This window comes from Macaca fascicularis, chromosome 12, assembly GCF_037993035.2.
Source record: "Macaca fascicularis isolate 582-1 chromosome 12, T2T-MFA8v1.1".
In the NCBI taxonomy this organism is placed as follows: domain Eukaryota; kingdom Metazoa; phylum Chordata; class Mammalia; order Primates; family Cercopithecidae; genus Macaca; species Macaca fascicularis.
The window spans coordinates 19,363,199-19,380,813 of NC_088386.1; the positions used below are offsets into that span (position 1 = coordinate 19,363,199).

The window sequence follows — 17,615 nt, forward strand, 5'->3', positions numbered from 1 at the left end:
TGAAGACGCAGATATTCAGAGAGTTTAAGAAACATGCTAAAGGCCACACATCTACCAAACACTTCAACTCCAGCTCTAGTCTAAGGGCTTATGCAGTTCTAATGCAGTGAACGATCCACTAGACCACCCTCCCTGTACCTCAGCATCACACAACTTTTATCAGGGCTGTTGAAGAGAAGACCATGTCACTGCTTACATGGAACTTGTGTTCTGAAGGTGCCACATCACATTGTCTGGTGAAACCAAATTGACAAGGCCAAGGGAATTGACTGGAAAACAACACACAAAAATCTACTCCAAATAAAATATTAAAAATGTGTTAGTGTTTTCTCAGTCCAGAAATGTGAGAAGAGAGGGTGGCAGATTATATTATTTTATAGAGTCAGTGTGCTGGATATACTCGTTTGGCCTCTCCACATCTACCCTTCATCCTTCCCTGCCCTGGTCTGGGCCCGGAGCACTCCATGGGCCCCATTCTCCTGGCTTCCAATTGGGTTCAGCCAATGGAGGTACCAACAGGGGACAAGATAGTGGGAGGAGAATGAGGTGGGAGTGTTCATGTCCTGATTCCCTTGCTGCAGGGCCAGCATGGTTGGCTATATCCCTCCACCTAAGGTGGCATTTCCCGCCAAGTGGCTCACTCCTTATAGACACACGGTTCTATAGCCACTTTCAAGGCCAAGTGGCAATGACTCCCCACTGTTTCTAGCTGTGGGGGCTCCATTATTATCTTGTTGCGCTTTCTACATCGTGCCACCCCTTTTAAAGAGACCCTTTATTAAACTCTCCTCCAGTACCTGGCATGAGTGTGCAATGTGTCTCCTTCCAGGACCTTGATGCAGTAAACAAGAAAACAATATTCTGATTTTGTCTTTGTAGACAAATTATGGGAAGTTACTCAAATCCTCTAAGAGAATGAGAAAGGCTAACTACTTTAGACCAGGCTCTCTCTTTCAATCACTTCCTTCTCACTGTACCTCACCAAACAGAAATTAGGTCAGATATTCTGCCTCAGGGACCTACTAAACTGGGCCCAGGAGATCTCCACATAGCTACCTACCACACTCACAGTCTAGCCGGGAGTCCACTCCGGGAGGAAGGCAGGACACCACTGGCCTCATCCCAGTCTGTCTAGTTGGTGCCTTCAAAGACTTCGCTCTCAGGGTCCACCCACCCAAGCTGGATCACTGCCAGCCTCATGGCCACTCCATCTCCAAAAATGGCAGGCCTCTGAAAACAACTCCTCCTCACAAAAAGGCCAACAGCCCTTGAGCCTACTTATCTGCCGGCTCTGACAGATGGACCCCAGAATTCACCAAACCAAATGATTTTATTTCCCTCTACACATCTATGTGCATGAAAGCAGTCAATGAATTAATTGCATTGGGAAACTTACCAAGCTGAAGACAACTGCTTAAAACCAAGAACCAAAAAGGTGTGGAAAGACAGAAGGCAAGCAAACCTCAGGGGCATATTCGGAAATGGACAATTATGATCCATTAAGCCTAGTTAAGAAACTGAAATTTATGAGGAGGAAACATCTGGAACTGCCTGGAATGTAAAGGAACCAGGAGGAACCACTTTTTGGTCTTAGAGTGAGCAGCCCAGACAAATAGGATTCCACGTTAGGAGAGAATTGCAAAGTTAGTGTAGAAAAGGGACAGAATGGAGGCAGTGCATCTGGTGTCAACTGAAGCGTTTGAATATGATGGCTCCTGGATTTTCTTTTGAAATATTAATTGAAATTGGGCTAGAGATGAGGGCTGCATGAAAACTGGCAGAAAGATCATAAATACTGGTTAAGCTGAGCCAGAGGAATGGAACACGGCAATGCAACATGAAGTAATGAGAAATGCTGCTCCATTCATGGCCATGAACCCTGTGGATGTCTAATAAATATTAATTGATAATAATGAAATAGACTGCTGAGTGGTAAATTAGTGTAAGATACCTAGGCTGCTGAAATACAGCTTATATATATATACAGTTTGTACAGTATACACTGATAAATGGATGAGAAGAAAAGATGAAAATGATTTAGCTATGTGATGCATTTTGCCTTGCATCAGGAATTAGGGGTAAGAGAATGTTAGAGGAGTCAGGAGGGGTGGCCAGAGGGGGCAAGAGGAAAGTTAGGACAATAATTCAAGATTATAGTAGACCTTGCTTAGGGTCTTGGCAATTTCTGAAGTACAAGCCAGGCACCCTGGAGTCACACCCCATTCTTTTAGACACTGTGACTTTCTCAATAAATTTCTGCTTCAGGGAACTCAGGTACACCATAGACTAAATTTGGACCAATTTATTGAAGGAAGATATGAAAGCCCTCCTCCTTGGGGAAGCCTTCTCTGATCAATATAGCCAGAAGAACAACTTCCTCTTTGTAACCCCATCAGTCTTGTTGTTTGCACCACTGTATACCTCCTGGTACTATGATTTGTGTATATGTGACAAGACTTTTTTTAAAGCTTTGCAAAGCAGGAATTGTAGTTTGCATTTCTTAGCACTCATTGCACTGTGTTTCACACCCAGTAGGTGCTCCATTCCTTTGCTGATCAATAAGAAACTCGAAAAAGAAGAGCAGGCACATATCAGAGAGAACACCGAGATGCCCATTAGGTTTGGGACCAGCTTCTAAAGGGATCGATGACAGCTCTACCTCCTGTTATGGACAAAGCACTAGAGAGTCTGCCATGGGAACAATCCTAGGCTGCCAGAGGATGATGCGGAAAACTCAGTTGCCATGGAAACTTGTATGATCTGATGATTCCCATTGCTGAAAGATGGTGAGACAACAGGAGAATGACAAACAGATCTTGGAGCCCTAAGAACACACGGAACATGCCAAGCAAACATCTCTACTCATTTGTACTTATTTCTGCTACAGAAGCAGTCTCATTTCATCATCTGTCAATAACACAGCATTTATAAAAGGCTTTCAAAATGTGTCCAGTTCCTATTTCTATTTAGTGATCTCAGTGACAAGGATAAAAAGAATTACCTCTGATGCAGGCAGACAACATTTATCGCAGCAGCTGAATACAGGTGAATGAAACAGGTGACACCAGAGCTCCTGCTCCATGACTCCAGCAAGGGCAGCCATCCGTGGGCAGGTGCTGTGGTCAGCACTAATGGCAGGTGAAGCCACTTAACCATTCTTGCATCCCAGATTCCTGTGAGAATCACTCCCCAGAAAAATGTACAAATGCATATAACATAAAATATATCGGCCGGGCGCCGTGGCTCATGCCTATAATCCCAGCACTTTGGGAGGCCGAGGCAGGTGGATCATGAGGTCAAGAGATCGAGACCATCCTGGCTAACACGGTAAAACCCCATCTCTACTAAAAATACAAAAAATTAGCCAGGTGTGGTGGAGGGAACCTGTAGTCCCAGCTGCTCAGGAGGCCGAGGAAGGAGAATGGTGTGAACCCGGGAGGCAGAGCTGGCAGCGAGCCGAGATCGCACCACAGCACTCTAGTCTGGATGACAGAGCGAGATTCCATCTCAAAAAAAAAAAAAACATATATACACACACACACACACACACACACACACACACACACACATATATATCAGAGAATTCAAAGCCCTGGAAGTCTTTTCATAAATCTCCCCTATCAAGCACCTTTGGGACTCAAGAGAGTCCAGGACATCATATTAATAATCTCTGATGTAAAACAAACAAACAAAAAACTTTACACACACACACTGGAATCATCCTTGGGCAAACCTGAAAAGCAGCATGCCATTTCCTCTCTCCAGCCTTCCCAAACAGCACCCTGGGCGTGCTGCATGTGGAGCCCCTTTATCCCATATTCAGCACCCCCACAACTGTGTATTTGGTTCATAAGCAGCTGCTCACTACTAAGTTCACTCACTCATTCATTCATTTTCCTGAGCTTTTTCTATGTGTCAGACTTTAGGAATCCAATGTAAAGATGACATGGCCCATGACCTCAGGAAACCTACAGTTGAGATCAGTCAGGGGTGATTTTTCTTTTCAGGAAACATAATGGCCATGTCTGGAGACAGTTGTGGTTGTCACAATGAGGGAGGGGTGCTCCTGGCATCCAATGGGTAGAAGCCAGATATCCAATAAACATCCTACAATACACAGGACAGCCCCCACAAAAAAGAACAATCAGGCCCAAACTGTCAATAGTGTCGAGGCTGGGAAACCTGCTCTAGAGCACACAGGCCTGTGGGAATGTGAAAAGGCCAGAAGTAAGTATTATGCCAGCTCAGGAAGGGGCGTGTTCATAACAACTCCGGAACATGTGGCTTTGACGGCAGCCTGCCTTCTCTTCAGACATGAGAGGAAGGAGAGAAGGAAGCAAAGGAGCCATTCAGAGTGAGTAACAACCACAATGAAGGTTGATCCTCCTTCAGGCAACGTCAGAGGAGGCAGCACCAATTCCAAGTGCTGGGCAGACAAATGGCATTTCTTCCAGAATCTCTTCATGGGAAATGCTGCTGACTCTCTACTCACCTCCATCAGTCAGCGGCCCAGCAGAGGCAATGTGCGGCCATTTGGTAGGACCATCACTCAAGTCATAAACCCCATTGCATGCTGGGGGACGACTAGACGCTGGAGGTGCCCCATCACTCACCAGGTTCTCCCTACTCTTCTCCCATTCTAGTCAATAACTCCACCTTGTACATGTACACGCCATAATCTGTCCTCATATGAATAAAAACACAAAATTGTATGTATATGGGTATGTGTGTACACACACACACACACTCTCTCTCTCTCTCTCTCTCTCTCTCTCTCTCTCTCTCATAAATTGCAATCTCTTCTAAAGTTGGTTTCAAGGTCTAGTTCATCAGAAAATCACAAGATCAGAAAACAGACCTAGATCCATGTTCTATATTCCTTATAAGTCTCCCCCTCCCACCACCACTCCTTTGTCAATTGTTTTGCTGAAACCAAGTCTGGCCTCCCTCTGCTCTAGACTATTCTAAACTGCAGGCTTGTCATTGGGCACAGATGAGGCAGGTGTGCTAATGCACATGGGCTCGTCCTGTTTAGGCAGCTGGTGTTCTTTCACATTGTGAAGCATCGTGAAGGAGCTCCCAGTCACTGGCATAAAGGAGTTTCCTACTTCAGAGCTGTTAGCTGTGCAGACCCAGTGTAGTCTGGGGGTAGCCAGACCTGAAGTGAAATCCCACCTCTACCTCTTACTAGTTCTATTGCCTTGAGGAAGTCGATTAACTTGTTAAGCTTCAGATTTCTCATTTGTAAACTAGGGATAATTAGAGTTCCTACCTTAAAGGGTTGTTGTTAATTATTAAATGGTAGTTTCCATATAAAGTATTGAGCAGTATGCCTGGCCTATATTAAGCCTCCATACATTTCAGCTACTATTACTAAGGGGAGGAAGCCATCCTGGTTGAGACTTAATGCATGATTCACTGAGTGAACATGCTGAGCTGTCTGCCAAAGTGGCTTTGATGTTAGATCCTGCCATCCTCATTGCTGACATGCTCTATGCCCACTGCTTGGACCTAGTCTACTTCTGTCCTGCATTCAGACTCTGTGCTCGGCACCAGTGTTGCTGCAGATCTCCAATGGCCCTCCAAGACTTCTCTTGTTAGGATCTGATCTCTTCTCACTCTTCTGGGGCTCCCCTCAAGACTCACAGAAGTGGCACCTGTGGGTGGTGCCCACCTGGCCCGGCCTCCCCTGCCTCCCCATAGCTCATGTGCTCCCAGCTCGATCCATGGGACCCGGAGATCTGCATTGTTGGAGAACAGGTGGGCAGGGCACTTCTGCATTTCTGGACCCGCAGTGATGCGCCGAGCTCGGCTGGTGGACAGATTCACCGGGTAGATACTTGTCTAAGGGTCTGACACGTCTCTAACTCCACCTCTGCCAACTCTCAAGGGGGCACGGTCAAAATTTCCGCATGACACTTTGGAAAGGTTGCTAAACCGGGCCAAAGCTAGTCTGTTCTCCACCACTTGCTTTTTTCCTAAAAATGGCCTTCACTAGATCCTCAGACATCACCCTATCTTCTGATACCTGGCTCAGGCCATGGTCTCTGTTCTAAGTACATCAAAGAGACACGGAAATAATAGCCCAGTAAGAGGAAATGAGGCAGTTGGAGGAAAAGAACAACTCCCTCTCATTCTTTGTCCCTCCCTGACTTGATGCTCATTTGGGAAATCTCAAAACCATCTTGACATCAGGGAACAAAGATCAGGCTTCCCAGAGGACAACTGGGCCAGTCCCCAGCGGCCAGGGGCACAGGGCAAACAGTACTTTATATACGCTTCCATCAGTAGACATGGTCAAGGGGGACTGAGATTAGAGTAGCCGGAAACCTTCTATAGGAAGCCGGTGTTTTGGGCCCTGTACAGCATGCCTATGGTAAGAGAAGGTCTAACAAGAGAACCGTGAGAGTCAAGAAAGATCCAGTCATGCCTGAAGCAGTACAGCATGAAGACTTTTGTTTTCTTACTATTCATAACCCACTGGCTGTAGGCTGTACTGAGCAGCACCAGCAATACCTCTATTTTGCATTTAGAAAAAGTATCAGCAAGGTTGAACATACTCTATGTCAATATTTTCTAAATATTAGGAAATGCCTTCTAAACATTTTTCTGTCCCCCACTCTTCCTACTGGGGTATACGTACTTTGATAACAGCCTAAACCTGTTCCTCTGCCTGCCCTCATACCACATTTACTGAGGGTAAACACAAATCACTACTTAGAAAATCAGCACCCAGGAAATGTAAACCAGGACTTTCAACATTCCCCTTTCTCTTATGCATGCGGATAGCCATTAGAATCCAGCCTACTGCCTGTCTTTGTAATTAAAGTGGTTTTTTTTTTTGTTTTTTTGTTTTTTGTTTTTTGTTTTTAAGAAAATAGCTACATTTGATCATGTGTCTTCAGAGGCAGCTCTCTTCCTACAACAAAGGTAAGCAGTTGTAACTACTTATGTGGCCTGCAGAGCCTGAAATATTTACTATCTGGACCTTTACAGAAAGAGTTTGCTGACTCCTGCTTCAGAATTATATCCAGTCACTAAATGGCGGGCGGGGCGGGGGGACACAACTGAACATAAACCAGCAGAGATTTAAATTCAATATGAGGAAGAAGTTCCCCTGGGAGAAAAAAAAAATCAGTAATAACATGAGTTGGCACCAAAGGATGCAGGACCAATATCCTTGGGTTGCCTCTTTTTTCTCTACTCTCTCAGTCTGCAGTTACCAAATTCCCTCTGTTGCTTCAAACTACAGCTCCCCCATGGCCCCTCCTCACATCTTCCCAGAGTGACCTCAGCTCCTACCTCTGCCAGTGACACACTGTTCATCTCCATCTGATGATATTTTTTTCTGCTTATTAGGACAGCTTCCCCAGATAAACTAGAAGCACTTGAGGAAGCCTATCCCCCTGTGTCAGCCAGGGAGACCTTGCAGGAAACGGATGACACACTCAAAGCATCTAACTGAGGAGAGTTTGCTAAAGGGACTGTTCACTGAATTGTAGACAGAGCTAAGTTAAATCAACAAAAGATGGGCTAACAACATCCAAGAGCCATTACTATGAAGAATCCTGAAGGGGTATGGGGAAGCAGAAGGTGCCAGAACACAGAGAGAGCAGTGGTTCTCACTATAGCTAGAGTTCTGGGGAGAGGGTTGTCCAACAAAAGCTGCAACTTTAGGCAAAGGTGCCCAGTTCCTGTGGTCCATGACCAGGCAGGGCGAGAGTGGGAAAACAAATAGCCCAACCTCTGATCTCCTGCTAGGAGGCCAGCAGGACCTCTTTCTCCCATTGGCCAAACTCAACCAGATTCCAGAAGGTAACGTCCATGTGGTACAGCCTCCACGTGTGATTGGCCAGGTAGTGAAGGATAAAGAGTGGATCTGGAGGGAACATGCAAACCATCCAGCACATCCCCATAGCTGGTTTTCAATAGTGCTTGTTGATTGACTTTGTGTTAATGAATGTTGTGGAAGGCTTGATTACTATAATGATTTGGATACAAACAGTCAAGAGTCTGAAGGATGAATTCAGGGATGTGTGCAGTTCTTTTTCTTCCTCTACAAGCTCAGCTGTCAGAGCTGAAGGTTTAGTGTGGCAAACGTTTTGTCTTCCTTTTGTGGGTGAGAAGAAAAGAGGATACCAAGAAGGAATTCATACTGCTACTCTCATCTGTGCTTAAAAGCTAAATGTATTTCCCCAAAATTAAAAAGAGAATGTTTGCTACTTAAATGTGAGCTGGTAAGAAAGATAACTCACGTTCCAGCATGCTCATCAGTTAAACGCTATCACAGCTACAAGTGTCAAACAGCTACATGGGCAGCCCGGGAATGAGTCTGGCAAATAAAAGAGCACAGTGTGAAATGATGACTTTTTCTGATCAAAAAGCAACCTGGGGAGGGCTGAACAGTTTTGGGTCAAGAAGAGGCCTCTATTTCTGGGGTGATTTTTATTGCTATCAGAGAGAAGACTGTACTTGCTGTGAACATATGGCTACTCCACACACTCCTACTGGTGAAGGCAAACTCGTAGTCACTTGTCTTTCTCCCTGGGCCTTTAGCCCCAACAATGAAACATATTTTTCATTTCAGTTTCACTTATGTATCACTTTCTCTTTTAAAAGGGTGAGTTATAAAGTAAAAAAAAAAATCACCATCAATGAATATTTCAGTGTGTTACCAGGACGCATGTACGCAGACACGTATATGTGTGCACACACATACACTCAAACCCTCCCCCATGCCACGTGACTAAGGACCACAAACTCATTTTCCCCAACTGGAACTTTTTTCAGTTTTTGGACTGTGAGTTTCTTTATTCTGTGGCTCCTCCAGTCTAAAAATGTAAAAGCTGTTGCAAGGGAGCTATAATTTCTACTCAACACTTCAATGATTTGATTATATAAAATAAAAAGTGTAATGAAGTTAATAGCACCTTATTCTTGCAATACATTATGAGAATATTTTCCTGCAAAATCTGAAAGTGGAAATTACCTCTGGGCCCCCTAACTCTCAAAAATATGGGTCGTGATGATTACTGCAATGGACTTTCAAGACTGAAGAACGTAATATGTTTCTCTTTCCTCTATTCAGTTTCCCAAAAGGACATCTTCTCTTCCTGGGATAGTATATAATGAAAGATAAAGAACTTAAGTGACAGATTGTTCTACTTTTGGTGTAATCCTAGCGTGTGAGCTCAGGAAGAGCAGATAACCTCTCTGGGCTTTAAGTAGTCTGAAAAGTGAGGGGACTGGATAACCCATTTTCACTTTAGCATTCTAGATTCAAAAAATAAAATAAAAAACATGCATTGGGAATGAAAACTGTACTGTAATGCCAGGTTTGTTGTTCTTGTTTTCTTGTATTTCACAGCAGCCCTTATCCAGAATCTTCCCCACCTGCTTCTTGCCTAGTAATTTGTGTGGCTTCAGCATAGAGCTGAAGAAGAGGGCAGCGTCCTGAGTTCGGATCCTTCACAGGCCGGGCATCTTTGATCTCATCCCTGGTCCAGCTTTCTTTCTGACAGTTGGAATTCATACAACATGCTTTCAGGTTCCCATTCCCAAAGAAGCAACTCAAAAAGAATACTCTAGCTGCTATTGTCCCAGAGGTAGCATCTCATTTGAAGAACAGAACATAATACTACAACCGAGGGCAAAATTGTAGTCACTTGGCCTAAGTGCAAATAATGTTAAATAGCATTTAAGTACCCCCCTACACACTGTGATAGGAAAGGACATCCTTTTTCAGAATTTTCCCAATCTGGGCATGCAGATATAGCACAGTCTACCTCTAGGAAACAAGGAAATGATTTCACCAGTGTAAAGACTCTCCTAAGCATAATACAGGGAGACTTAACAGGATTAAGTTTCTCAGGTGGTGCCAAACAAGTTCTCATTTTCACAGCGTTCTTCTATGCCAGCAAGTCAAGAAACATATTTGCAGCCCTCAACAAGTTTCAGGGTACAGCCATATGCCAAAAAGAATGCAAGCTCGATTTAGGGTTTTCAGCTAGACTGGTAATGTGACAGGATTTTACTTATGCCCATTTCCAATCTATCTTTAGGTAAAATTTAAATATGAGCATTGACACTGTTTCCCTTTTTCTGATCTACAGGTACCTAAGATCCCCCCTGTCTTGTCCTGTCCTATCTTTGCCTTCCCAGCGTTCTGGGCTCCGCGTTCTTCTGTTTTACCAATTCCCTCAACAAAATTCTGCTCATCTGGTTGACATTTGGCAGAGACCCAAGGCCATTTATTAATGAATGCTACTATGAATTATTGAAAGCCAATAGCTTATTATGTCTAACTTGATAGGGTATTTGCATAAAACTTAAGATCTGAGGCAGAAATCTGTGGCTTTGGGGAACAACCAATATTGATGATATTTCTGGGTTAAGAGAATCTTTCTTGAGCTACTCACATCATACCATATAGCTGTCTCTGTCCTTAACCTAGGCCTAAGACAGACCCTATTGGCATGCTGATATGTAAAAGTGTTTTTCTTCTGCAAAGGAGAGGCTGAGAAATTATCTCTTTATCCCAAGTTTTCCCAGAAGTTGAAAAAGGAATACACACACATACACACATACACACACACACAGACACCCAGACACGCTCACACACCAATGTTACCACATTCAACCTGGAGTTAGCAAGACGTAGGAGGTGAGATGGGGTCAGATCTATAGAGAGGAGGACTTAAAATACACCAAACTTAGCCTCTAAAGGTATGCTGGTCAAGGCACAGCCCAAATAGACACAGATGTTGATTCTGACTAAGGAGAGAAGAATTTGACATAAATGCTTAACACAATCTTCTTCTCAAGTCCCAGAAACTCACATCTATGAACAATTTGTGAGGTGGAGTCTCAGCCATTAGGAGGTAAATAACTAATCTGTCCATGATAGAGCAAGACCTACAGCTGCAAAGTTTGAAAGGTATAAGAGATAAATCAAACCAACAAATAGTTCACTGAACCCCCACTCTGCTAGACTCCAGGCCAGGTGCTGAGAATATACAAGTGAATAAAACACATCCCTATAAAATGTGCACAAGAAGGAACCAAGCTAAATCTCTATTTCAGAAAGTTTGCTTTCTATTTCAAGTTTGCTTGATTTGATTCCTTGCTCTGCTCACAGGCACTGTGTAACAGAAAAGGTGACCCACACATGTTAGCCCAGACACTGTGGAAGAGTAGCCAACCATCAGACTTAGTCTAAAGTGAATTAGCCTGTTTCATTGGACTAAGCAGATTCTCACACCTGATAGCAAACCCTACCAGGTTGTTAAGAATGATGTTCATCAGCATTAAAACTCTTAGAAAGAAAGTTTACAGACAACTGAACTAGTGCACATACCTAAGAAGATCTCCAAGACTTCCTCAGCTCTTCAATATTTGAAGCTGTATTGAATTCTTGTTCAACTTACCCCCAAGGTTAAGATAAATGGGGGATGGAACAACTATATATAGGTTAGCATTTGGCATCAGTATACAGTAGTGTTTTTGTATAGACTGAAGTCTACATCAGCTGGAATTAATATAATTAAATATAATGTTGACAGGTTATGACATTTGCCTATTAAGACACTATACAAACATTCCAATAATTTGCTGGTTTTTGAGTTTGTGAAAAATAAATGAAACAAAATCTCAGGGGATGTTGCTAATGGTGTAACTGGAAGAGAGGTTTCAAAAGCACAGGGTTCAGGAAATAACAGTCAAAGAATAATGCATTCAAAGCCAAAACATATAGAGTGGTAAATGAATATTTAGTACTTACCACAAGACTGCTGTCTAGAGACAGCCTTTTTCCAAAGTCCCTTTTCTCGAGCTGTCTCTTTCCCTCCATGGACGAAGTTATTTATTTTCTTTTGTGACTTATAAGAATCCCCCGTCTGTTTCCAGGGTCACTGAAAAGAGTGAACATGTGTTTTACTATCCAAGTGCACAGTGTTTAGACCTTTGTTTTCAACTGTCTAACCAGAAACAAACATTGAAGTCAAAATATACCTAGTCCCAAATAATAAGTATAGAACTGGGCTCTCTCAACTCAAAAGACCACTCCGTGTTACAAATGTCAGAGTCGTCTTTATGGCGGCCCCTGTGTTTTTATAGGTTTTGCTAATGGAGTTGGGGAATGGGTTTGCAGGTTGAATCAGCAGACTGTGGAAAAAAGCAAACAGTCTCCGTTTCATGCCACACTTGCTCCACACCCGTCCTCTCTCTATCAGCCAGAATCATTCTGTTACTGTGCACATCGATGCTGTCTGCAAATTCCATGAGATCAAACCGACAAAACCACGCTCCATAACCAAGAGTTATTGAGCTCAAGGTCCAATGAAGGGAAACTGAAACATGAACTTTGTTGTCAATATTTAATTTAAAAAATATGTAATTTAAAAATATTTGAGGAACATTGTAAGATACATTCCTCTCGGGATAGATTGATTCAAAATGAATGGTGGGTGATGTCATTACTGTCAATGAGTATTTATAGAACACCCACTGTATTTTTACCATATTAGATATAGTTCAGCCCCGAACTCCACTGAGATTGCTTTTTCTAGAATGATTAAGTATTCTGGTTAATAAGGATTCATCATATATGTTAAGTGCTAGCTTCCAATTTTCACAAAGATGTAAAAGGCTTGAAATAAAATAAATGGGTTACAGTCCAGGATTTCTTTTTTTTTTTTTTTGAGACAGAATCTCGCTCTGTTGCCCATGCTGGAGTGCAGTGGCGTGATCTCGGCTCACTGCAAGCTCTGCCTCCTGGGTTCACGCCATTCTCCTGCCTCAGCCTCCTGAGTAGCTGGGACTACAGGTGCCCACCACTACGCCAGGTTAATTTTTTGTATTTTTAGTAGAGACGGGGTTTCACCATGTTAGCCAGGATGGTCTCGATCTCCTGACCTCGTGATCCGCCCACCTTGGCCTCCCAAAGTACCGGGATTACAGGCATCAGCCACCATGCCTAGCCCAGTCCAGGATTTCTTATCCACTAGCCAAGTGACCTTGGACAAGTCATTTAACCTCTCTGAAACTCATTTTTCTCAACTACAAAACATGATGATAACAATCAAATGATGCTATGCTGCTATAAAGACACATGCACATGTATGTTTATTGCAGCACTATTCACAATAGCAAAGACTTGGAATCAACCCAAATGTCCATCAGTGACAGATTGGATTAAGAAAATGTGGCACATATACACCATGGAATACTATGCAGCCATAAAAAAGGATGAGTTTGTGTCCTTTGTAGGGACATGGATGCAGCTGGAAACCATCATTCTCAGCAAACTATCACAAGAACAGAAAACCAAACACCGCATGTTCTCACTTATAGGTGGGAACTGAACAATGAGATCACTTGGACTCAGGAAGGGGAACATCACACACCGGGGCCTATCATGGGGAGGGGGGAGGGGGGAGGGGGGAGGGATTGCATTGGGAGTTATACCTGATGTGAATGACGAGTTGATGGGTGCAGCACACCAACATGGCACAGGTATACATATGTAACAAACCTGCACGTTGTGCACATGTACCCTACAACTTAAAGTATAATAATAATAAATAAATAATTTAAAAAAAAACAATCAAATGATGTATGGGAATATGATTTTTAGATGCCATAAATTACAACTCATATTTAAGTTATAATTACCCACAGATTACATGTAAAAACAGTTAACCTGAAATATTAGTCAACATAATTCAATATATTCTTGATGATTCCGAAGGCACTTTGAGGTATAGAAATTACTCATAATCCTTGTAAATAAACATAGCCATTGTACTGCTGATGCAGAAGAGATGAAATACAATGCTATACCAATTAATTCTTTAATATAATTGAAAAGAAATACGTTCCACAACTCTCAGTTACTCCAAGTCTGACATGGATCAAACAGGCAGGATTTCATGGCCCACAGGATGCGGGCTCTCTCTTGGTTTTCTTCATCAAGAGGGTTGAGATGGCGGTGCCTCAGATGGGGAATGCCCAAACTATAGTCAATCATGGGAAACTGATGGGCTCCTGTTCCAGCTTAGGCTTCTTCCTCCATCTTAGTCATTTTATCTCTTACTTTCGAGAACACTAATTTTAATACATCACTTGTCCACTCAGAGACTCTTAAGAGTTCAATCAGAATTTAGGATAAAATCCAAATTTTTCAATATCGTTGTCTAAAATTCTAGGCAGTATTTTTCAGAAAAGAAGTTAGTTCTGTATACTGCTATAGGCACGACCACTCGTCAACTGAAATTTGTTTGGGAGGCTGCCTTTTCTACTTTCAGCTGTTCCTGCCCACTTTGTAGCATTCCCCCCTCCCCCAGTCTCAGCGACTGTATACACTGGTAGTTCAGAATACCCTCTGCAATAATTAACCAGCTAGCGACTACTCAGGCCCTCATATTTCCCTCTCCACCAAAAACACGCCCTAAGTCTTGATCCCAAAGAGCATGGGAGTTTGATAGCTCACAATAGATTGTGCTTTGGCCTTTAGCACATATGCACTGAGGGCCTACTGTGTGGAAGACAGTAGGAATACCCTAGGAATACTGTATGGAATACAGTCCTTACATGTTAGTGACACAGTCATGTACAAGAAAAACCAAGTCCCCACCTTTGTGGAACTCATATTTTAGTGAGGCATATAGAAAACAAGCAAACAAACAAACAGCTCCAAACTGCGGTAGGTACAGTATGAAGGAAATAACCCCCAGCAGGTAGAGAAAAGTGCCAAGTGGGCTGGCGGGGTGGCTCGCGCCTATAATCCCAGCACTTTGGGAGACTGAGGCAGGCGGATCACCTGAGGTCAAGAGATCGAGACCATCCTGGTCAACATGGTGAAACCCTGTCTCTACTAAAAATAAAAATAAAAAAATTAGCTGGGCGTGGTTGTGTGCGCTTGTAATCCTAGCTACTCGGGAGGCTGAGGCAGGAGAATTGCTTGAGCCCGGGAGGTGGACGTTGCAGTGAGCTGAGATTGCACCACTGCACTCCAGCCTGACTGATGACAGAGAGACTCCATCTCAAAAAAAAAAAAAAGGGAAGCACATGAACAGGGATAGCTTTTGGATTGAGTGGTTAGGGTAGCAGCCAGCCATGTAAAAGATGGGTAAAGATCATTTCAGGTAGAGGGAACAGCCTTTCATCTGGGAAGGAATCGGAAAAGAACTTTGTTAAGAGAGGACCTATTTCTTAGGAAGAAAATAGCCAGGAATAGAATGTGTGAAAAAAGTGCTGAATTGTAGGCAAAAACTGCACAGGCTTGGAGGCCAATGTATCTCTCTCAGCAATTATTCTAAACACAAAAGTTAATCTTAGGTTTTAAATTTCCTACCTTACACCCTACTAGCAGGTAACATTCAACAAATTATTTAACCTATTTAACCTTCCACTACTTACTCTATGCGACGGCATTAATAATAGGACCTTCTTCATAGTAGGGTTTTTTTTTTTTTTTTTTTTTTTGAGGTGGAGTCTGGCACTCTTGCCCATACCATAGTAGGGTTTTGTGATGATTAATGAGACAAGTCATTGAAATAGTTAGGCTGGGGACAGATACATGTAGATAAGACTTAAATATTAGATATATAGATCATACCTTCTGGCAAATATGATTAAACTCATTAAGAGCAACTCTAGCTACTGAATTTTATGCTTCTTCTTAGGCAGATGAGGCTGTCATTTTGGGAAATGGGGATCCTTTTGATAGTTCTCAAATAGCCCAATGTGCCTATGTGGAAAGCTGATTCAGTAGCTTTCCAAATGGATTTCGTCAATTTCTTTTCATATTTTATGGTACCAATAATATAGGCAGATGTAATATTCAAGTTGTTTAGCAACAATATGTCACAAATGTTAGCCAATCATAAAGGTACAGTCCAATCAGGGTTGACAATGGCAACAAGCGGTACAATTAGAGCAGTGTATCCTAGCCAATTCCAGCCTAACTACACATACTGGCCCCACAGGTGAAAATTTGTGAGTCAGACCATAAAACAATCATGGAAAGGGTCAGAGTAAATTTATCCAAGTGGATCAAAGGAAGACTATCTAAAAGAAACAAAATGGCAACCAGGATGCAGCAACATGAAAAGGGACCTCATTAACAAAGAAAATACCAGAAAAGCTGAAACACTGTATTTATTTCACTATTCGGAAAAGACTAGATACATCCAGCAGAGACGGCAGATCCAGGGGGGACATGAGTATATCATATCCTAAAGATGCCTGGGATTACCTGGGCCGTTTGTACCATCCATCTAACTCAACTAATTCAGAGACTAGGGTGATCAAGCAACCTTCCAATTTTATTTGATTCCTATGTAGTAACACTTATAGAAGAAGAATGTGCTGACCAGCAAATATACGTAGACAATCTTTTGAAAAATTCCATTTCTAGTGCAAACTAAAAATGAAAATTTGACATCTGACTCTTTATATTTATTATTTATGTATTTGGTTAGTATATTAGTCAGCTTGGGCTGTCATAACAGAATAACATAGACTGAATAGATTACACAACAGACGTTTATTTTCTGCGCTAGCAGAGTTGGTTTCTGGTGAGGCCTCTCTCCTTGTCTTGCAAATGGACATCTTCTCACTGTGTCCTCACATGGCCTTTGCTTTGTGTATGCACATCCCCGTGTCTCTTTCTCTAAGGACACCAGTCCTAGCACATTAAAGACCCACACTTACGACCTAATTTAACCTTCATTACCTCCTTAAATGCCCTATCTCCAAATACAGTCACATTGGGAGTTAGGGGTTCAATGTATGAAATTTGCAGGAGACGTGGTTCAGTCCATAACAGTTATTTTCAGTCAGGTTTCAAATCGTATCTGAGTGTTCTATTAATCAAATTCCTAAGTCTAAAACACTAAGGGAAACCTCCGAGTGGTGGTGGTTATGGTGACTGCCTCCAGACTCCACGCCTCTCTGCTTGTTATGTGACCTTTGGACCTTACTGCCCCCTTCCCGTCTCACCTTGCCCTGCTGTACTCTTCTCTGTGTTGTGCACGTACGGGTGCGAACATGATTAAGACTTCTTGGTCAGTGTGTTAACGTTGAATTCTGCCAATGGGAGGCAGTGAGAGATTAGAAGGCAATGGGAAAGAAGAAGCCATTCCGCTTCCAGCTCTAGCAAAACAGCATCAACAGCAGGTGGCTGCAGGCTCCGGCAACTCCTGTGATTCCTCCAACAGGTCAGCTAAGAAAGGGCACCAGCAACTCCCCAGTCTGTGAGTCTGCCACCTTATCCCTCTGGCTTCGCCAGCCCCTTCAACACCAGCATAAAAATCCCTTGCATTAAATCCCTCTTTGCTTGAAACATCTACAGTAATTTCCTTTTTCTACACTTGACAATGTTTGATGCACAGCCCATGGAGATGCCTTTGGACAGGCAGCAAGCCTTCCTTGGGAAATACCTGGATTCGTTCTTGTGAGTCTTCTGAAATAATCGTCTGGAATTATTTTCTAATAAACACTAAGCCTCTAGAGAACAGAGACAGCATTTTATGTTCTGTGTTCCCCTAGGCAGTCTAATGCCTAATGCATAGCAACATGAAGAGCATTTGCTGTTTGCATGAATAAATGAATGA

The 17,615-nt window shown here is 42.8% G+C and overlaps 1 protein-coding gene across 5 annotated transcripts in view; it reads right to left on the bottom strand.

Moving 5' to 3' along the window:
• Window positions 1-17,615, bottom strand: part of NCKAP5 (NCK associated protein 5) — a 978,205-nt gene that overhangs the window by 822,409 nt on the left and 138,181 nt on the right. For all 5 annotated transcript variants that reach the window (XM_065525413.1, XM_015432050.3, XM_074008901.1 and 2 more), the window contains exon 2: window positions 11,780-11,909. In XM_065525413.1, the coding sequence (XP_065381485.1) occupies window positions 11,780-11,848 (69 nt within the window). In that variant the 5' untranslated portion in view covers window positions 11,849-11,909. The remainder of the gene's footprint in view (window positions 1-11,779; window positions 11,910-17,615) is intronic.